This window comes from Mobula hypostoma, chromosome 23 (genome assembly GCF_963921235.1).
Source record: "Mobula hypostoma chromosome 23, sMobHyp1.1, whole genome shotgun sequence".
Taxonomy (NCBI): Eukaryota; Metazoa; Chordata; class Chondrichthyes; order Myliobatiformes; family Myliobatidae; genus Mobula; species Mobula hypostoma.
This window is the reverse complement of record NC_086119.1, coordinates 21,587,382-21,611,007: the sequence shown is the minus strand read 5'-3', so window position 1 is coordinate 21,611,007 and position 23,626 is coordinate 21,587,382. Positions and strand designations below refer to the sequence as shown.

At 38.5% G+C, this 23,626-nt stretch overlaps 1 protein-coding gene across 2 annotated transcripts in view; it reads left to right on the top strand.

Annotated features, from left to right (window-relative positions):
• LOC134336806 (protein phosphatase Slingshot homolog 2-like) overlaps nt 1-23,626 on the top strand; it is a 181,971-nt gene that overhangs the window by 18,902 nt on the left and 139,443 nt on the right. Inside the window, exon 1 of one of the 2 annotated variants that reach the window (XM_063031285.1) lies at nt 17,058-17,353. The exons of the other annotated variant lie outside the window; for it this stretch is intronic. Within the exon in view, the coding sequence (XP_062887355.1) occupies nt 17,291-17,353 (63 nt within the window). The 5' untranslated portion in view covers nt 17,058-17,290. Of the gene's footprint in view, nt 1-17,057; nt 17,354-23,626 lie in introns of those variants that run through there. 2 annotated transcript variants of the gene reach the window in all.

The window sequence follows — 23,626 nt, the reverse complement described above, 5'->3', positions numbered from 1 at the left end:
CTCTTTGATGCAGAAGAAAATCTTCCACTCTGATCTTCATGTGTTTCATTTGTAAGCGCTTCAGTGTCAATAGGGATACTTGACTTTGATAGTTCAATAAAATCTTCTTTATTATCTTCATTTTGTTCACGATCAGTTATTCCACCTACTAGGAAATCACTCTTCTTTAAAGCTTTGTGAAACTTGTTTCTGTCATCTTTATCTGCTGCAGCTTTATCTATTATAGTTACATTAGAAGCACTGCTTGCTAAACCTTCATTAAATTTGCCAATGTCACCATCATTAGCCACATGATCAATTATTCCAAGTTCAAGAGAACTGCTCCTATTTGATCCTGACCTAGCTGCTGTGACTGATGCATAATCTGTAACTTCAGCTGGAAAGGAAGCATTTCTTTTTGATGGCAACTGAAATTCACTCCGGGCTTCTTCATCTGTTACATGGTTGGTAGCTTCAGCTGCTGGAGAAACACTCTCCTTTGATGCTAAGTGAAATTTGTTGCTGTCATTTTCATTTTCAATCACTCTAGTTACGGAAAGAGCACTATCTGTTAAAGCTTCACTGCTACCGCCATCTTCATCAGTTATATGATCAATTATTCCATGCAGTAGAGAAGGTCTCCTCAAGTGAATTTTGTTCTTGTCAGCTTCATCTTTTTCAGAGGCAGTACTTGAACTTGGTAAAGAACTTCTCCCTGAAAATGAATTAAATTTATTGCCATCATCTGCACCTGCTACACCTCCAGGAGTAAAAAAACTTTTTTCCTTTCCTGCTTCAGTAATCCTTTCAGTTTGACCTTCATTATCCATCACTGCACTCTGAAAATTGTTCTTTTATGACCTTTTGATTTTGGGGTGCATCTGATAAAGTTTCAAAATGTACTTAATCCTTTTTTCAGTATTAGTAGCAAAAGTTTTGCTGAAAAAAAAACAAATATTGTTATTATAACATGCACCTTCTGGGATGGGTTGCAGTACAGTAAAATGTTGGTCTCAGGGATTGTTTGCAGTGATCATGCAGAAGATTAACATTTAAACATTAGTAATGTTATTTGAATCATCATGTGAAATTACATCCCATTCAACATTTCATGTATTCCAAATGCTTCTTCACCACCTTGTCTATAATTCAAAGAAAAATATAAGGGAATTGTGGGTTTAGTAATCCTATATAATTGCATCATTACATGAAATGTTCAATGGGATGTAATTTCACATGATGATTATGCTGCAGGTACTAGACATTGATGAGGCCACACTTGAAATATTGTGTAAGTTTTGGGCATCCTGTTAGAGGAAAGATGGTATTATGCTGGAAAGAGTACAAAAAAAAATGATTTACTAGAATGTTGCCAGGACCCCTTGGCCTGAGTTATAGGGAGAGACAGGCAGGTTAGGACTTTACTCTTTGGAACCTGGGAGTCTGAGGGTGATCGTATAGAGGTGTTTTGAATCTTGAGGTGCAGGGATAAAGAGAATGCACGCAATCGTTTTCCCTGGGAAACTAAAATCTAGAGGTCATAGGTTCAAAGTGAGAGGGTATCGTTTTAAAAAGGACCTCAGAGTCAACTTCTCCACCCGGGGAAGAATGAGCTGCCAGAGAAGTATCTGAGGAGGGTACGGTCACGATATTTGAAAGACATTTGGACAAGAATATGGGTAGGAACGATTTAACGCAAGTAAATAGAGCGAGTTTAATTGGTCACCTTGGTCGGCATGGCCGAGTTTGACCAAAGTCTGTATTCCACTGATTCTATGATGTGTTCGTTTCTCGCTGGACAATATTACCTTTTACTGGGAGTCCGCTCGGACACTTCCTCCAATTTTTTCAGGCACAATTCTCAGAATCTTTAACTCATGGATTATTCCACATCTACCATATAGAAAGTCTTCAATTACACGTTTGTTCTCCGTGATGGCGTTAAAATCAAAGGGCGTGAGTGAAGCCGTTGCCTTCACTGCTCCGGAATCAGACTGTGCCAGAATAAGGTTATTCTATCCAAAAACAGGGATTCTAACCAAAGTAATGTTGTAATTCCATTTAGTGAAATTTATCAAGACCCTGGCAGGAGGTCACGGCGATGATGCTCTAAAATACAATGATTAACGTGCAAAGCAGAGTTAATTTCACGCTAGTTCTTGCCTTGGTCAGAAAATTCAAATAGGTGAAACGTGTTCTTTCCGCTTCGTAGTAGCCTAACCTGGTTTATGACTCTTATCTGGTCAACTCGTCCAAACCGATTGAATAAAAAGTACAGAACGTGTCTTCTTAAGATGAGTAGTGTCTTTCCAACCGCTGTGCAAATTAGCGTTTATATTTAGGTGTTGCTAAGCAGTGTGAAAACACTTCTATATTTCCTTCCGGTAAGTTTTCTCGGTTAGTGAATACTCTTTAATTTGAATAGAGTCAAGGTAGTGTTGTTCAAAAGTGCACTGAGATGGCGACTGAATTTGACTTGCGCGATCTTGCATTCAAGTGTGTCATAAGCGATGAGTGCAGAATGACTGCATCACCACCTGGTAACACAGACACCCAATAACCCTGTTGCCAAGGTGGGGTTAGAAATTACGAATAAATTGCAATATCATATTGCTTGTTGGTAAACAATATTGAGAACCTGGAAGTAAATTGTATTAAAAACAAAAAAAAATGCTATAAGTACCAAGTCGGGCAACATATATGTACAAATTGTTAACGTATCCGAACAATAATTTTTCATCATAATTTTATCAATTATACTGCATTGAAACATGCAGACCCTACTGACCATTACAAACCTATGTTTAACTCAAAGCTTCTTCACTCTGAGTTGTATTTTTACAAAGTCAAAGTAAATTTTATTATCAAAGTACATATATGTCACCATATACAACCCTGAGATTCATTTTCCCATGGACCTGCTCAGCAAATCTATAGAGTAGAAAAGATCAGCCAGAATGTGGAAGACAACAAATGGTGCAAATGCAAACAGCAACCTTAAAGTGAGATCATTGATTGTGGGAAACATCACAATGATGGGGCAAGTGAGTGTAGTTATTTCCTTTTATTCAAGACCCTGAAGGCTGAGAGGTAGTAACTGTTCTTAAATCTGGTGGCGCGAGTTCTGAGGCTCTTGTACCTTCTACCTGATGGCAGCAGTGAGAAGAGAGCATGGCCTGGGAGGTGAGCATCTCTGATGATGGATGCTGCTTTCCTATGATAGCATTTCATGTTGATGTGCTCAATGGTTGAGTGGGTTTCACCCGTGATGTACTTTTTGTACGGTTTTCCATTCAAAAGCATTGGTGTTTCCATACCAGGTCATGATGCAGCCAGTCAGCATACTCTCCACTATACACCTACCGAAGTTTGTCAAAGTTTTAGACGTCATGCCAAATGCCCACAGACTCCTAAGGAAGTAGAGCACTGCTGTGCTTTCTTCACAATTGCACTTGTCTGCAAATAATAGGTTGTGCAAATTTAGGATGATTTTTAAACTAATTTTCAGCTTTGTCCCAGAATTATGAAGGCAGTTATATTTACAGTATAGCTGATATTTGTGGAAAGCACAAATGTTTCATAACTATCATATATAATGTAAGTTCATACTAAGAATTTTGCTCTATAGTCTTGCCTCAGCTGTAAGTAACAGTGAATCCATATTAACGGTAAGAGTTACCAGCTACCAGTATGAGATCCATTGTTAAGTGGTGACAGACCTATGCCCAGCAGTACTATACCTCAGTGATCTTGCCATGAATTCAATATATCTGGATATTGGACTGGATTGGGAATATGGCCCAGAAGATGGACCAAGCCATATATGATCATAAGGATTTTGCACCTCATAAGGATGTTTCAGATGTGATCGAGGCAGAGGGATGAAAGGTGGGGGAGTAGCATTGCTTGTTAGGGAAAATATTACAGCAGTGCTCAGGCAGGACAGATTAGAGGGCTTGTCTACTGAGTCCTTAGGGGTGGAGATGAGAAGCAGGAAAGGTATGGCCACATTAGTGGGATTGTATTACAGACCAGCCAATAGTCAACGAGATTTGGAAGAGCAAATCTGCAGAGAGATAGCAGGCAACTGCAGGAAACATAAAGTTGTGGTGGTAGGGGATTTTAATTTTCCATACATTGATTGGGACTCCCATACTGTTAGGGGTCTAGATGGTTTAGAGTTTGTAAAATGTGTTCAGGGAAGTTTTCTAAATCAATATATAGAGGGACCAACTAGAGGGGATGCAATATTGGATCTCCTGTTAGGAAACAAATTAGGGCAAGTGACAGAAGTCTGTGAAGGGGAGCACTTTGGTTCCAGTGATCATAACACCATTAGTTTCAATTTGATCATGGACAAGGATAGATCTGGTCCTAGGGCTGAGGTTCTGAACTGGAAGAAGGCCAAATTTGAAGAAATGAGAAAGGATCGAAAAAGCGTGGATTGGGACAGGTTGTTCTCTGGCAAAGATGTGATTGGTAGGTGGGAAGCCTTCAAAGGGGAAATTTTGAGAGTGCAGAGTTTGTATGTTCCTGTCAGGATTAAAGGCAAATTGAATAGGAATAAGGAACCTTGGTTCTCAAGGGATATTGCAACTCTGATAAAGAAGAAGAGGGAGTTGTATGAAATGTATAGGAAACAGGGAGTAAATCAGGTGCTTGAGGAGTATATGAAGTGCAAGAAAATACTTAAGAAAGAAATCAGGAGGGCTAAAAGAAGACATGAGGTTGCCTTGGCAGTCAAAGTGAAGGATAATCCGAAGAGCTTTTACAAGTATATTAAGAGCAAAAGGATTGTAAGGGATAAAATTGGTCCTCTTGAAGATCAGTGTGGTCGGCTATCTGCGGAACCAAAGGAAGTGGGGGAGATCTTAAATAGGTTTTTTGCGTCTGTATTTACTAAGGAAACTGGCATGAAGTCTATGGAATTAAGGGAAACAAGTAGTGAGATCATGGAAACTGTACAGATCGAAAAGGAGGAGGTCCTTGCTGTCTTGAGGAAAATTAAAGTGGATAAATCCCCGGGACCTGACAGGGTGTTACCTCAGACCTTGAAGGAGACTAATGTTGAAATTGCAGGGGCCCTGGCTGAAATATTTAAAATGTCGCTGTCTACAGGTGAGGTGCCGGAGGATTGGAGAGTGGCTCATGTTGTTCCGTTGTTTAAAAAAGGATCGAAAAGTAATCCGGGAAATTATAGGCCAGTAAGTTTAATGTCGGTAGTAGGTAAGTTATTGGAGGGAGTACTAAGAGACAGAATCAACAAGCATTTGGATAGACAGGGACTTGTTAGGGAGAGTCAACATGGCTTTGTACGTGGTAGGTCATGTTTGACCAATCTATTGGAGTTTTTCGAGGAGGTTACCAGGAAAGTGGATGAAGGGAAGGCAGTGGATATTGTCTACATGGACTTCAGTAAGGCCTTGGACAAGGTCCTGCATCGGAGGTTGGTTAGGAAAATTCAGTCGCTAGGTATACATGGAGAGGTGGTAAATTGGATTAGCCATTGGCTCGATGGAAGAAGCCAGAGAGTGGTGGTAGAGAATTGCTTCTCTGAGTGGAGGCCTGTGACTAGTAGTGTGCCACAGGGATCAGTGCTGGGTCCATTGTTATTTGTCATCTATATCAATGATCTGGATGATAATGTGGTAAACTGGATCAGCAAATTTGCTGATGATACAAAGATTGGAGGTGTAGTAGACAGTGAGGAAGGTTTTCAGAGCCTGCAGAGGGACTTGGACCAGCTGGAAAAATGGGCTGAAAAATGGCAGGTGGAGTTTAATACAGACAAGTGTGAGGTATTGCACGTTGGAAGGACAAACTAAGGTAGAACATACAGGGTTAATGGTAAGGCACTGAGGAGTGCAGTGGAACAGAGGGATCTGGGAATACAGATACAAAATTCCCTAAAAGTGTCGTCACAGGTAGATAGGGTCGTAAAGAGAGCTTTTGGTACAATGGCCTTTATTAATCAAAGTATTGAGTATAAGAGCTGGAATGTTATGATGAGGTTGTATAAGGCATTGGTGAGGCCGAATCTGGAGTATTGTGTTCAGTTTTGGTCACCAAATTACAGGAAGGATATAAATAAGGTTGAAAGAGTGTAGCGGAGGTTTACAAGGATGTTACCGGGACTTGAGAAACTGAGTTACAGAGAAAGGTTGAATAGGTTAGGACTTTATTCCCTGGAGCGTAGAAGAATGGGGGGAGATTTGATAGAGGTATATAAAATTATGATGGGTATAGATAGAGTGAATGCAAGCAGGCTTTTTCCACTGAGGCAAGGGGAGAAAAAAACCAGAGGACATGGGTTAAGGGTGAGGGGGGAAAAGTTTAAAGGGAACATTAGTGGGGGCTTCTTCACACAGAGAGTGGTGGGAGTATGGAATGAGCTGCCAGACGAGGTGGTAAATGCGGGTTCTTTTTTAACATTTAAGAATAAATTGGACAGATACATGGATGGGAGGTGTATGGAGGGATATGATCCGTGTGCAGGGCAGTGAGACTAGGCAGAAAATGGTTCGGCACAGCCAAAAAGGGCCAAAAGGCCTGTTTCTGTGCTGTAGTTTCTATGGTTTCTATGGGTATCACATTCCTGGATCCCTGGCTCACAGACCTTGGTTTCAGATCAGATTTGTGGTCACTTAGCGGAGTTTTGGATTTCTAGTTTCAGCCTGGAGATCTGGCAAACAGTGAGAGAACTTGTGTTCACCTTCCACTCTCCACAGTGCGCATTCTGGTCTCACACAATCTTCTTAGTTGACGTGACCACTTTTTTCACAAAGTTGGTCTATCCTGGGAAGTTTCTGAACTGGTGGCGATCCAAAGGCCAGGTTATATGTTGTGGCATGATGGGACAGAAGGCAACTTCATTGAGCAGCATGGACAGCAAGTGCTCATGGGATACAAATCCTACCCTTGAGCTGGGTCATATGTGATCTGCACACTATATCTTGTTAACCTTGGGCAAAATAGTAGTGCAGGAAGACAGAAAGCCTCCTGCAAGGAATTTAACAATTGGATTTCTATGAAAACTGGGATTTTATTTATCCCTTTTGAAAGATTGTCATAAAGAGAAAAAAACAATAAAAAGCAAAGAAATTTAACAATGAACTTTTGGAATTTAACCTAAGCACCATCAACTTCAGGTCCTTGCATCCTTGTCATTTTAAATTATGCAATATTATATTCCTTCTTTTATCTGTGTATGTGGTACATAGGAGACTAAACCACCAGAGAAATAGCCTCTGTAAAATAGAGACAAATTGTAGACTCTTGTATTGTGTAATTTTGTCAAGAGACAGATACCTTAAAAATGCAGTTTAAAATCACTACAAATTAATATTTGCATTATCTTTCCATATTCTATATTCACTTACTAGTACTCCAGGTGCCTGAATTAATGATCTGGAGACATAAGTTGAAAACCCAGTTAAGTGCCATCATGTGGCCAATTTACACTCATTAGCCACTTTATTAGGTACACAACCAGGAGTAACTAATCATCTGGCAACAACTCAATGCATAAAAGTGTGGTCAAGAGGTTCAGTTGTTGTTCAGACCAAACATCAGAATAAGGGGAAAAGATGTGATTTAAGTGACTTTGACCATAGGATGATTGTTGGTGCTAGATGGGGGTGGTTAGAGTTACTGGTGAAACTAGTAATCTCCTGGGATTTTCACACACAATAGTCTCTAGGGTTAGCTGAGAATGGCACAAAGAAACAAAAAACGACATCCAGTGAGTGGCAGTTCTGTGGGCAAAAATGAGGAAGGTGTCAGTAACTCAAATAACCATGTGGTTACAACAGTGGTGTGCAGAAGAGCATCGCAGAATTCACAACATGTTGAGCCTTGAAGTGGATGGGCTACAGCAGCAGAAGACCACACCAGGTTCCACTCCTGCACCTAATAAAGTAGCCACTGAGTGTATCAAGATCAATTCTTACCTTTTACCAAGCAATATGATGAACTCATAACAACCCTTTGAAATGACCAACAAAATCACACAGTGCTGGAGAAATTAGGGAATGGTTATAAAAGCCAGCCTTGCCAATACTATTCATATCCTAGATGATGAATACAAAGAAGAGAACCAAAGCTTGATCCTCAGGAGACTTAACACATACCTGTGTAGCAGAGAAAAATAAACATCTGTAACTAATGAACTGGCTGAAAATTGATAAATGAATGTGGAACCTAGCAAGAGCAGCCTAATCTGAGATGGTGGAGAGTAATTTGGGAAAGATGGAACAGGCAGTTTGTACATCGATTGAAAATGATCAAGAAAGATAAGATGGCATAGTGTATTACTGTGTGGTTAAGGTCAGAAAGAAGATCATTTGTAACTTTGATAGAGTTATTTTTGCGGGGTGGTAGAACATATTTAAAATGGACTGCAGGAAAGAGGTCTGAGAGGCAGCAACATGCTCGATGAGTTTGAACAAGAAAAAGTGTTTGAAGGTAGAGCAGTGGATGTGAGGACAATAGCATCAATGGCGATTATTTTGTGAAAAGGAGTGATTGCAACCAAATAATTCTCTATACTATTTAGATATGTACATGGATAGGAAAGGCACAGAGCAAGGGTTTCTAACCTGGCGCCCATGGACCCCTTGCTTAATGATACTATTCCTATGCAAAAAGGTTGGGAACCCCTGGTTTAGAAGGATATAAGCCATACACCGTGAAATAGGGCCAGCTCAGGTATACAACTTGGTTGACATGGATGAGTTAGGCCAATGGGCATGTTTGCGTGTTGTACAACTCTATGACTCTATAACATGAGCACCTGAGGTGGCAAGGACCTGTCACTAAACTGTTCCCATCTGAACTTCAAATCTCTGACTGAATTCAAAATATCCAAGTGATTAATTCACAGCCCAATCTAAAATCTCCCTGCAACAAGGTGAGGTTCTGGGTTCCCCTCACAAAAGCAGATATAGAAGTGCTATCAATGTTTTTTGTCTTTAAAAGGTATTGATATGGGCATATTTGAAATAGTGACTTCAATTCCAGAAGAATGAATTGAGATATCTGATTTTTTTTCTTTTTTTCATAAGTGTAGTATTTGAGCAAAAAGACACAATCTGTTGAACAGGGGCAACCTATTGTACTACAGTATCTTAAAAATACATTGCTACATAATCTACTGGGGTTTCACAATTTCAGACTGTCTTTGATGCATTTATAATCAACAAGCTTCTTTGATTTGCCTCTAATTATTAAATACAAGCAAAGGGGAGAATAGAGTTAAATCCTGAATTCTAAAGTTTTTTTGATTGCCAATGAAAATTCATTTAATATCTTACAATTGTTAAAGCAGATGGAATTAGATACTTAGTTTAGTCTTATAATTTCCTGTTAGAACCACAGTAAACTTTAGTTTTGGGTAAAGTAAGTAACAAACTTAAGTATCTGACACAAAAGTGTATCTCTGTGTTAAATCTGTTTGTGTAAAGCAAATTCGTCCTTATGAAATGTACAAATCACCACTGAAAAGTTTGAAATACAGAACAAAAATTTGCTGTTTTGATAAATTATGTGAGAAAAGGTAGTTAAGTAAATACTATATTATAAACAAACGACAAACTTCATCAATTTTTGTCAAGGGTTCATGTTACAGATATTGGCAATACAGTGTGTTTTCTAGGAATGTATCTCCTCCAGAATGTGGGAGTGTAGTAGAGTTTGATTCATATGGTTCTCTCACTGTTTAATTTGCAACAATTTTAAATAAACATAAATTATAGAAAGGTATAATTGCACTGTTGAAGAACTATAAATTGATATTGCAGAAATTGTTCTTTGCCTTCATGCAAAGAAATCTGCTGATTTCCTTCAAGATAAAGGGTTGCACTACTGCTTTGACTTTCACAGTCCTCACAATTTCTGTATAATTTATAACCCATAAAGTTCTTTGAATTGCCACCACGGTGTTATTGTATTCTGGCAGCACATATGTTCACAGTAAGGTCTCCCAAACAGTAATAGAAAAATGGTCAGATAACCCTTTCTCATATTGTAGGCTGAGAGGAAAATTGTAGCTAAGACACCAGATTTCTACAGTTCTTCAAAACAGTGGCACTGAATCACAACATCCAGTTGTGTCCCTTTGTTTCATGGCATCAAGCCAGCTTGGATTATTTGCTCATATGTTGTGGACTTGAACCCACAATCTTTTCTTTCAAAGGCGAGTGTCAACATTGAGCTGATATCACATTAGGTTTCCAACCCAGGAGTTTCTGCTTCCACATAATCTTAACAATAACACACAATAATGTCTCAGAGCTGTCATGGATCATTGATTAAACAGGTTATGTTTTTCTTGGTAACTGGGAAACATGAATCACAAATAATCTTTTCTGACTTGATCTCTGGCCTGTAATGCAACCATATTATTGACATATTGTGTATCACAGACTCTGTACTTTTCTCTTCAGCCATACGTTCAGATTTAAGCCAACCGTACCTTAGTTCAACAAAACTGATAGCGTATTTCGTAACTTTCAGTGAAATAGTTCTCTTGTGTTTCATTAGTATAACTCATGTTGGGTCATGTGGACTAGAAAGCTTCTAAATTTAATTGCTAGAATACATCAAGTTAACTGTTTATGAAGAAATATTAAAGGAATAAAACATTATAAAGACTCAAGAAACTACAGACGCTAGAATCCGGTCCAATAAACAATATGCTGGAGAACTCAGTGGGTGGAGCAGCATTTGTAGGGGGAAAGGTATTCGTAATGTTTTGGGTCAAAACTCTGCCTCAGGAGTGAGACTGAAGAGAGTAGATAGCCAGTAAAAGATAGGAAAGAGAGAGTGATGGGACAGGAGCTGGAGGTAATTGGTGAACAGGGGAGGAAAAGGATGGGCAGGTTGAGACAGGTGGGGGGGTGGAGTTGGAAGACAGAGATAGGTGGATAATAAATGAAGGCAGATGGGAGAAAAAAAGAGAGGCAAATGGAGCCAGGTGCGAAAAGAGAAGATGAAGTTGAAGACAGCAAAGAGGGTAATAAATGGGAATCCAGGGGGTTGTCGGTGCTGGAGTCAGGTAAATTTGGAAACATTCAGAGAGAGGTGAAGAGCATTCGTTCCAGAACCACATGGTGAAAGGGAGCAAGGGAGTGGGGAGCTTGTGTTAGTCCTGAAGCAGGGTTTGGCCCTGAAATATTGAAAATTTATTCCCCCTCTCCCCCACCTGACAATGCAGCTCAATCTGCCAGCAGTTCCTTTGGTGCTCGAGTTAGAAGTTATGCTTTATTTGAAAACAAAGAATTACAAACTCTGGAAATTTGAAATAAAACAGAAAATTATGAAATACTTGGTAGAGTAGGCAGCACCTGGCTGAATTCAAGAAAGTTTTGAACATTACCTGTTGGGTTAGGCATTCAATAATGAAGCTGAAAGAGATCATAGCCACGTTCCCATTTGTAAAAGCCATTTATACTATAACACAGTGTTGTTAAAAGATGAAAGTAACATGGAATAATTGGATATGGACTGTGATCTAAAATATGAAACCCTTAATTGAGATATGTTACAATAGGTTATGTTTGGGTTGAATGGGATCAAATATTAAGATCAAGCATTAAATACTACATATTCTAAGTTCCCAGGATACATGGTTTAAATTAGTCACCATCTGGCGCTGACTGATAACTCCTGACTCATAGATTTCATATCTAGAGAACAACGTTTTCAACAATGGAGGGGAAGTTTGGACAGCTGACAAAAGGATCATCTGGAACACACGTGTCTTCAGGATATGAGTTCTCAGAATCATAACAAAAAGTTCTTACTCATTCAGGTACGTGTGGTGTAAAAAATAACTGAAAGAAAGAATTATACCATTTTGTTCACACACTTCATTTGAAGGGCACCTTAAAAATCAGAACTGCTATCACAGCTCAGCTAGAAAACATATCGTTTTAATGAAAAATTACAATAGAGTCATATTTTTAATTTACATTTGATGCAAATATATCACCGCAATACTCTCATTAAATTGCAACTTGACATAGTGGAAAACAATATTCCTGGTCCTCGAGAGCAACTTGGCAAAGATGCTAATAGGCCATTGGGCATACATATCAGGAAAGTGAGGTTAAATTCTGGCTCTGTTAATTTAATTCAACTAATCACAGTCACTGCTTTAGCTTCACAAGACTTCAAAAGGGAGTTTATGTCAGAAGTTCCAGCTAAAACATTAGAAAACATAAAATTAATCAGCCCATCTGAATAATTTTCTTCAAAATTTAAGACTTATTTATATTGCATGTCCACCTATCCGATTTTAAAGTTCTTTGGAAGATACTAAATACTAAAATATCTAATAAAATTGCCAGAATTATCCAAATGAGAAAAAAGACCTATGAATCAGAAACAAAATCAGATTTAATATCACTAACATGCTGTGAAATTTGTTGTTTTCTGGCAGGAGTACAATGCAATACATAAAATATTAGTATGTTACAATAAGAAATATAAATAAATAGTGTGAAAAGAGAAGGAAGGGTGAGGAACTGATCATGGGTTCATTGTCTATTCAAAATTCCGATGGTGGAGAAGAAGCTGTTCCTAAAATGTTTAAGTGCATGTCTTCGGGTTCCTGTACTTTCTCCTTGATGATAGCAATGAGAAAAGGCATACCCTGGATGCTGAGGATCCTTAATGACAGATACCAGCTTCTTGGGGCACCACCTACTGAAGATATCTTCAGTGATGAAGCTAGTGCTCATGATGAAGATGGCTGAGTTTATAACCCTCTGCAGCTTTTTTTGATGCTGTGTATTAGTGCTTCCATACCAGATGGTGTTGCAACCCGTCAGAATGATCTCCATGGTAACTTCTGTAGAAATTTGACAAACCAAATCTTCTCAAACTCCGAATGAAGTATAGCTGCTGGTGTGCCTTCTTTGTGATTGCATCAACATGTTGAGCCCAGGATAGATCCTTGGAGATATTGACACCCAGGAACTTGAAACTGCTCACCCTTTCCGCTTGATGAGAACTGGTGTGTGTTCTCTCAACTTCCCCTTATTGAAGTCCACAATCAGTACCTTGGTCTTACTGACATTGGGTGCAATGTCGCTGTTGCGACACGACCCAACCAGTCGATCTATCTCACTCCCGCATGTCTCCTCGTCACCATCTGAGATTCTGGCAACAATAATTGTATCATCAGGAGAACTTATAGGTAGCATTTGAGCTGTGCCTAACCACACGGTCATGAGTGTAGAAAGGATAGAGAAATGAGCTAAGCATGCATTCTTGTGGTACAGGTGCACAAAGAGGCAGCAAAGATAATATAGGTAATTTAGGTAAGTATGGAAGAGGCACATGATAGATAATGTGGCAAAGTGTGAAATTATCTATTTTGTTGGGAAGGAATGGAAAAAGATATTTTTAAAAGGCATGAGATTAAATGCACCTTTTGCAGGGATTTGTGTTTATCTATATTTTGTACATAAATCACAGAAAGTTAACGATTACATACAACAAACAAATAGTTAGCCAAATACTATATTGGACATCTTGTTTTTTGAAATTATTATGTTTGTATCGAACTGAGATGAAACCTCATCTGAAAGACAGCATTTTTAATTTTCAGTACCACGTAGGAATAGTAGTACAGATTTTTATGCTCAATTTCTCTGGAGCTGGAGACGGTCAAGGCGGCGCCTACAAATGATTCCTCAGGTGACATCTTCCAGATAGCAAATCTCACCAATTATTTCACTTTTTCTATGCCCTTTGCATGTTCTTTTTGTCTTGTTTGTGTTACGGAGACATTTGGAGTCTGTGGCATTAAATCGAAGGATCCAGCACTGTGCTGTGTCCAGAGAGCTGCCTTGTGGAGATCAGAGATGGAGGGCTGAAAAGGACCAAGAATACAAGCTATCTCATGGAAAAGACCAGAGATGAGGCACAGGGTCATGAATGACTGTATCTCAAAGCAGTGAGGAAGATTGAAGCATCGAGGTGAATGTGAAGGGGTAAGCAATGGCTCCCAACGCAGACTGTCTGCAGCAGGATCAGCGGTCCCGGATCGGCGGTCACTCTTTCCGGAAGGACTAAGTTTATGCGGCTAATCTCCTCATATGCAGATGAAAAGACATTTCCCAAATTCTGAGATTTATGTGATTATTGGACTGTACTTTATATTGGTTTCCTTCAGTCTTTTCGTGTTCCTTTCTTGTGGATGATTGGTGGTTGGGTGATCTGTTAATTTTTTGTGTGTAAGAGTGAGGTTAGGGGTTTGGTGCTACTATCACTGCTCTTTTCTGCAACTGAGGGGGGAGAGTCAGGGATTGTTAAGTAAGGGATCGTTGATTATTATTGTGGGTGGTTTTTGCTGCAGGGGAGATGGATTTTGGGATCTGTGAGTTTTATTTATTTCCCTTTTTATGCCGGAGGGAGTTGATGTCTTTTCTTTCATCAATATCCATAGTCTTTCTGTATTTAATGGCTATCTGAAGAGGCTCCCCCCGCCCCCAAGATAGGACGCCAGTCTATCACGAGGTTAACCCCCAGCATTTGCCAGTACCCATTTTCAGCTGGGTACACTGGAGCAGTGTGTGGTTAAGTGCCTTGGCCGAGACTCGAACCTACAATCTTCAGATTGTGAGCCCAATGCCCTAACCATTTGGCCACATGCCACATTGTAATCTATATAACAATAAAATGAACCTTTGAACCTTTTGAATCAATAATGTTTGACTCAGAGAGAGCCTTCACTAGCTCCAGTAACAACCAAGGGGGATTATGGAAACAACTCCTAAAATTTAGCTACCTTCACAAATCTGTTACTCTTCTACATCTGTCCCATAATGACATGGAAGAGGTGATCCAAACCAACTGGGCAACTGTAAACTTAGTCTGATTGCTGATTGGACTCAAAAAAGTCTGTGCCATTATCGTAACTCTCTTCTCAATATTCTTTTTGCAAAAAAGACTGTGCCATTATAGTAACACCTTTCACAATATTCAACAAGCTTCCTACTATAGTTTAGTTAATCTGCAGATGAACAAGAGGCCATTCAGCCTTCTTGCTTCCAATACAGAGCCAATACCCTCCTAACTTCAGTCACTAATTTCAAATATACAGAGGAATCTTGCAGATGTGCACACTTGGAGACTAACTGATATTCATTTATTTCCTCAAAGAAATATACATGCAGATGGACCCCACATTAAACATTTGGAAAACAATAGTCCTCAATTAATTTATCCCCTTGCTGCACAATAGCACCTTGCCAATGACTAAGATCTCTCATCAGGATGTGGAAAACATGGATCACTTTCCACCTCACAGGAAAGGCAGATATCTGTGCAAGTTTTGCCACCAACCACAATGCCCAACCTTTGACCAACAGTGGAAAAAAAAGCGGTAAAAGACCAAGGGCTCAAATCCAATACAGATTTTCAGAGCAACAATCATCCCTGTCATCTTGTATGCTCTGTAGTAGTCACTGTCAATCACTGGAGAAGAAGCAGCGATATTTGAAGGAAGCTTGATATTTTGTGTTATCCTCACATAAATCTACATTCAGTTCTACATTTTGCAATTTTAAAAGAACTTGAAGAATTAAAGAGAAAGCAAGAAGGTAACTTACATTTTACAGACCTTTTCATGATTTTAATTACATGATAGCCAGTACATTACTTTGAAGAGTGTTCACTGTTGTGTTGATGTATGTAAAAGTACAGGGAGTTGTCTATGTCCAGTCTAAGTTTCCTCTCTCAACAAACAGCATCAAAAAACAATATGACTAGTCAGTCATCTCAGTTAACACACATTAAAGTTGCTGGTGAACGCAGCAGGCCAGGCAGCATCTCTAGGAAGAGGTACAGTCGACATTTCAGGCCGAGACCCTTCGTCAGGACTAACTGAAGGAAGAGTTAGTAAGAGATTTGAGACCCTCAAATCTCTTACTAACTCTTCCTTCAGTTAGTCCTGACGAAGGGTCTCGGCCTGAAATGTCGACTGTACCTCTTCCTAGAGATGCTGCCTGGCCTGCTGCGTTCACCAGCAACTTTGATGTGTGTTGCTTGAATTTCCAGCCTCTGCAGAATTCCTGTTGTTACAGTCATCTCCGTTATTCATTCTGGGGCTGGTGTTAACATTTTCTGCTGGTTTGCTATATTATAACAAAAACAATTATGTTATTTATTGATTGGCTTAGTGTTTTGTGACATCTTGAGAATTTGTTAAATTTCCATATAAAAGCATTTAAAAGTTCTTTGAGAATGATTTAGAATCATTCCCAACTCTTTCTCTCCTTTCATTTCGTAAACTTCTATTGTTTATAAAATGGGGCAGTGCACATTCTAATTCCTTTAATGCTCAATTTACCTTTGTCCATAATTCATTCTTAGATTATACAATCTGTTTTCTCAACAACTGATAGTCTATTTTAAGCAACTTTTTAAACAATAGTCTGCTTCCAGAAACTACACAACTGTTAGTTATCACTAAATTCAGATTGTCGTTCTATCTCTAGTCCATCTCTTGTCATCTTTATCTCTAGATTTCCTTTGTTTTGCTAATTTGATATATACCTATCTATATATTACCAAAATATCCTGGTATAATTCATAATTTTAGATAATGAGAATCCGGTTTCAATCCATAAAATGTAGATTCGCTTGTAAGGGCTTGTCTTAATGTGTGAGCTTTAGTGATGATTTGAACGCAATTCAATCTACATTCAATATAATTTTCTAACCCGTATACCGAATAAACAGCAGAAGCCTTGGCTGATTTTTTTTCTCTAATCGTAATATCCATTGTATGATTACTGTCTAATTACACCATAAATTAGTGAATTGTATTATAAGTTTGATAATATATTCGAACTTTTCATATTTAGGCGTTTTTTGAAGTATCAAGTAAGTATTTTCTTTGTGCTCAGCGTTAAACAGCAAACTGGAATTAAAGAAAATTTCTTGCAAACGCACTGCTACGATTTGCAAGAAAACCTTTCGCTTTATTCGATTGGAATTTTTATTTTGTATTCGGTTCATTTCAGTATTTATACAATCGCTCTGTTGTTATTTTACGTATTTTTTTCAGTTAAGCCCTGGAAAGAGTTAAGGTTTGTTGACAAGGCGGGTATCGCGCGTGCGCAGTCGCGCCACCCCGACCAGAAACGCCAGTGTTCGTTTGACGGAGAGTCAGACGCATCGGTGTGCAGGGCGTTGTTGTTTGTATTTACTGTACTTAACCAGTAGATAGATCAAAAGAAACCCCCTAAATTCTCGAAGAACTGCTACAAGAATGCGATTTGTGGTGTTTGGGGCTCTATAGATGGCTTTAGTAACGGTTCAGCGCTCCCCGACGCCGAGTACCACCTCCAGCCCCTGTGTTTCGGTGAGTTCCGCCGGTTGATCGCCGACCCAGAAGGCGTTCGCGGGCCTAGTGCGCGTGCGCGTTTGGCTCCCCCTTCCATATATGGAGGTCCGTTACGTCGGTACGTCGCGCGCACTTCGGTTCAAAAACAACGTTAGGAAGGGTTTTGAATCGGTCTGCTCTTCCCCTCCCCCATGCTCTCGTGCCCGGCTCTCTCTCCCCCCACCCCCCGGCGCGCGTTCACGAGCGGCCGCCCCGCTGGTGCGCCGGCGGGCGTATTGTTCATTGCGATTATATATGATGATTTCGCTGGGTTTGTGCACTATTTTAAGACCCGCCTGTGCTTCCTGGTTGCATTTCAAGATATATGTCGACTCCTAGTGTAATCCACGTGTACACATACAGCAGGTGCTTTAACCATACATTTATTTCTGCAGTATGGAGCAATGCCCGCTTGATAAAATACACTATGACTATAGTATAATGTCTCCATGGTGTAAATTCCATCTGACAGTAGGAAGCCCTTTTATAAAAATGGGGACAAAAGATGATAGGTTTTCATAATGCATCATCAAGAGAGGCATAACATGACTTGGCACTGCTCTGGTTATTGTTGTAAGTTTCTGCTGCCGACATTATTGCTTGCTAACACCTTCCCGAGTATTCTGCTCCATTGTATTTTAGGTCGGATTTGCTTCTATTTCATTGTAATTCCCGGGCACAGAACTCTGTATTTGATTCTTATTTATTGATTTAATGACATGAAAGGGCTTTCTGTGGTATGGTTTAGTTGACAGATAATTCCTAATAAATCACAACATTGAGAGTGATCAGATCTTTTGTAGAGCATTATATGCAGCAGGAAAATAGGCCCTTCAGCTAACTCATCTGTACTATTCACAATGATTATCTCAGCTAGTCCCATTTGCCGTCAAAACCCATCCTATCCTTGTCTTTTAAATGTCATTGTTCCTACTTTTACTGTTGCCTTTGGTAGGTCATTCCATATACACATCTTCTGTTTCTTATTACAAACTTTACTTCTTTCTGAGCCAGTAACTCCAACCTTCACTTTGGGAACTGACATAAACCATACCAGGTTGTGTGTTGTCATAGAGACACCACTCTTGGTCCTTATGCAATGTTTCAACGGGTAATATTGACAATTCCTTTTCTCTCACAGATGCTGTTTGACCTGTGCTGAGCTCCTTTAGCAGATTGTTTGTTGTCTCAGTTCTTGGTTTCCCATCACCAACTTCATACCACATGTCCACCCTGTTTCCATAACATTGCCCAATGTTGCCCTTATATTGCTTATCCACTACTAAAGCACAACTAGGCAAGTACTCCTTATAAGCTTGAGATCATTCAAAGCTTGTATCGGTACACCTCCTTTTACCCATGCCCTTATAACTCTCATTCTCATTTTCAAATCCCTCCATGATCTTCATTTTGCATACCTTTAAAGTATCTCTATCTCAATAATTCTTAAAGACAATTGTCCTCATCAAAAACCGACCTCCTGGTTATTCCTAACTTCAGTAGCTCATCAGAGTGAGAATTATTATCACTTACATATGTCAGGAAATTTGTGGTTACAATTGACACCCTTGCTCAAGCTTGGGAACAGAAATCTTGCTCACATTCCCTTAACATGCTAACATGTTTGCTTCCTTTTACCCTTTTAAGACATAAAAACCACGTCTCCTTCTACTAAGTATGTATTCCATGACAACCCCCTCTGCTAAGCACATAGACCATGGTTTTGATCCTGTGTTGTGTTCACATGGCTTTGGAACGATTAGTACTCCTAAGGGATGCCTTTGTTTGCTTTGCTGCTTTAACAATCTATGTAGATGGAAGTTGTTGCTGGTATTAGTTTACATGAATTAATTCAGATTTAGAACATGACATCGTCTTTTTCATCTCTATTCCGAGGTTCATCGTTGTATCCCAGACAGTCCATTAAGTGCAACATTTGTGCAAACATGATTATGTTCAGTTGAATTTCATCTCTCAGTCTTCCAACATAGTAAATATATCCTCAGGAACAATTGCCTGTGTTGTCTTAAAACAAACATAAAATGCTTAAATGTTCATCAATCATTTTTAGTATTTTTAATTTTCTGACTCTTCTGCAGTGAAACTTTAATCATGGCACTTATATAGTTAATATAAGTTTCAGATTTTATACACACAACTGAAAACATCACCATTTTCTATTGATGTGGTTATGTCAAGTCTATTTGATATAAAAAAAAATGCATTGTCCAGAATGGAGTGACAGCCCTTTCTGCTAAATTGCTTGCTGCATTACTGTATTTTCTTTTACATAAAGAGGTGATTTGTACATTTTTTTAAATCTATTATTACAAATAACTGTAGTTTTAGAAGGAGATTAAAACTGCGATTCAGGACTGAAAAACCTGAATTGACTGAGGATAAGTAGTGTAAAGCTATTGAAATACATAAATGATCTTCATTTACATCAGTCACAAGGCACTAGATTTCTTGATCTTTATAGTCAGTGTAGGTTACCATTTTATTTCACTGATGTTTTGAATTCTTCCTTCTATAAAGTAACTTTTTTTGAAAGAAGCTAAACTGGACAATACCATTTATGTTCGGCTATAACTTCATACAGTGTCTCCATGTGAAGTATTTGTTATCTAGTTCTCTAATTCGTCTTCCTGATGGCATGTCAGACCATTTGACTTTTCCTGTGGTTAAGATGCTAAGAATGTTTAGCAGATTTTTGCTTACTCTGTGATCCAAATATACTGATGTATCAGTCACTTTCAGGGAGTGTTGTGTAATGATCTCTCTCTCCAACCACCTTCAAATCTAGGCTTAATTTGGTTGAGATGCTGGGTAGGACTCAGTGGGGGAGGGGTAAAATGAATTTGCTTTGTTCTTCATTGTATTGAATCAGCCTGTGATAGGATACAGGACAGCTAAAATGTAATAGTACATAATGCTTGGTTTGACATCAACTTGGATTAAGCAGAATTAAGCCTAAAAGTGCCTTTGAAGGGTGAAAGCCCATTGTTGAATTTGGAAAGAGCAATTAGAAACTCAGAAAACAGTAAGAATTAAAAAAGTTTTGTTACATTTGACCTTAATTAAATCTTACCCTTTTGTTCTGAGAATCTTCCTACATCATGTAATTATACTTCACATCTTTGTAAATTTGCTTGTAAATTTTAGTGTATATTCTCAGTAAATTGCAACCTATTTAATATTAAATATCTCAACTAATTCTCTTCAGCACTGTAAATATTTTGCATTTGATCTTGTTTCTCTTGTAATTTGAATGCTTATTGAGGATTATCACCAGAGTATATTAGATATTTTCCTGCTTGAATTTTATTGTAGTTTCTGGCTTTTTCCCCCTTCCTTTCCAGTCCTAATGAAGGGTCTTGGACCAAATGTTTATCTCTTTCCATAGATGCTGTTTGACCTGCGAAGTTCCTCCAGCATTTTGTGTTACTTTGGACTTGCAGCATGTGCAGAATTTCTTGCGTTTAAAAAGTTCAGCGATATGGAATAACCTACCCCTAATTCTGACAAGAAAATTTCCAAGAGAGTTTATTTCCGTATAAGCCCATTTCTTTGTAGGTAACATCCTTTAACATGAGTTTTTGTGGCTTTAATTTTGTTTTTTTTCCTCCCCCCTCCCCCCAGTTCCTGATTTAATAATTTGACGTGCATTGCTTCTGGGAAAATCTGGTGTAAGGGTCATCTGGGGGGGTTGGGGCATGTAAATCAAACTTGTCGATCCTTGTCCTTCCAAGCTGCAAGTTTACAATAGAGGCACAAGAGCAAATTGCTTGCATACCCTTTCATCACAACTGGATTAGAGACTGGGTCTTGAAACAATTTTATCAGATTTCTGTAAAAGTAAGGAGGAAAATCTAGGATTTCTACAAAGATAGAAAACATTAAAATTCTAGCGTTACTAATCTAGCATCGCAATACAGAAGTGTTAAAGAAATTTGGCTCCGCTATGATTTAGAGTTACATTTTCAGTTTCAAATCTATAAAATAATTCTTCCAGCCATGTTTACTCCCTTTATATTTTCAATCATGTTTACAACCATATGTTTAAGATTGCCTTATTTCTTTTCCTCTCCTGAAGGTGGTTCCTCATAGATTCTGGACTTGACTTGTTACTTATTTATACAATTTGCAGGAGATTACTATGTTTTGAGGCACTACAGCAAAGACAATCTATAGCTTGGATAGAAGATAGATTCTGCCACTGGACTTGCATCAAGAGTCCTGCAGTATTGATTTGGAGTATTGTCTGGGAAAATGAATTTAAATCCCACATTTGAAGCTGGACAGTTTAAATTTAGGCGTTTGATAAATATGGAATAAAAACTGGGACTGTGAAAGTATTGGATTATCATCATAAACCCATCTGTTTCATTAACAGATTTCATTTAGGGAGGGAAGTCTGTCATTCCTGCCTTTTTTGGGGTATCTTAATATATAGCAACGTGGCTGATTCCTTATTTAAACTTAAATGACCCAGCAAGTATAGTTGAATAGTTGGGGTTGGTTAGTGAAAGGCGTTTTAGCTACTGACACTTTTTTCCCTCAATTATTTGTTAATTGACAGCAAAACTTAGCTTTGCTTGTCATTAGTTTGTGGTCAAAAATTAAAATGCAAATTAGTAATTTATCTTATTTATTTCCTTTTATTCTCAGGGCATTTATCTCTAAAACTGTTACTATCTAAGAATACAGATTTGTTTGGATTATTATTTAAATTTACATATCATAATATAAATATGGTAGTGTTCCGAGAGGTTTCATGGAAGTGTTTTCGGTGAAAAGCCTGTTAGGGAGATTTTGGAAATGATTTAAGGTTGGTTATGGACAGGTATTTTGAATTATCGTAAAAAAAATTATTTTCTCCTTTAGGGAGGGAATTAAAGAGCTTGAGACCTTGGTAGATGGAACAATTGGGTTGATAAAAGAGCTGCAATTGGAGGAAGTATAGTTATGTGGTATGGTTGAAGCACTGAAAGAGATTAAAAATGGGGATGTATAAAGCCAAGCAAGGATTTGAAAATAAGATGTGATTTTATTTGAAGTTGTGTTGTTAGTGGAATACTTGACCACTGATGGCATATTTCATAAAATGTTTTCAAATTATTTATGACAGTTAAGAAGTTGGTTTTCTATACTTTAAAGAAATCTGTGCAGAATGTCCAATAAATTTTACTAAGCTATCAGAAAACATTTTATAGAAGCCAGGGATTCTTAGAATCAATTTGCTATGATGCATGAATTGTCCAAGTAATTTGATAATCAGCAGAGAATGAGTGTGGAGTAACAATGATTTGGCCTCCTGATTATACTTTGGCAAAATGTGTTGAAAGATGAGATCATTCTTGGTTGCAGTGAATATTTAACTTGCGCACATATATAGGTGTGGTGTGATAACCAAGGTTCACAGTTGTGGAATCATACTTCAGTGGTGAGATGAACAGATGTATTATTGTCATAGGTCATTATTGTATGTATTATTGTCTCTGTTCAGGAACTTTATCAACTGCACTGGTTGAGCCACTGCCGCACAGTGCCAGAGACTTACTCCTGATCACGTGCATTGCTTGCGGAGTTCGCATGTTTTCCCTGTGAGTTGGTGGATCTACTCCAGGTTTCTCTCACTTTCCAAAGATGTGTGGATTGGTAGGTTAGCTGGCCACTGTAAGCTCTGCCTAGTATTTTGGAGTGGTATAAGCTGGGAGGAAGTTAATGAAAACATAAGGGAGAATGAAAAATAAGATTAATGTAGGACAAGTGTAAATGACTGGCAGATGTTTGGTGGACCTAAAGGCCTGTTTAGGCTGTATCTGTGTGTGACTCAAAGTAAATAAACATGTTGAAACTCCAGCAATATTATTTATCAGCTCTTAGTGCAAAAACAACTTGAGTCATTTGTACAAACGTTTGCTTTGTCCAGAAAGCAGTTGATACCAAGTTTAAGAAAGAAAATATATTTTTATATGGCTAAGGAGAAAGGGAGACTAGAGGGAAATCAGAAAGAGTGAAGTTAGATTATCAGTCCTGATCAAAGTGACTTGGCAGAGCAGTCTTGAACACTGAATGGCATAAACCAAATGTATTTTGTATGTTTCAAAAACCATGTGGTATTTATGCATTATGCTTGTTTATTTATTAGCTGATTAATTTCTTAAAACATTGTATAGTGTAGATGCTTTTTCACAGTTGTATTTTTTGAATGATATGTTCTGGGAACTGCATACATCATTTTAATGT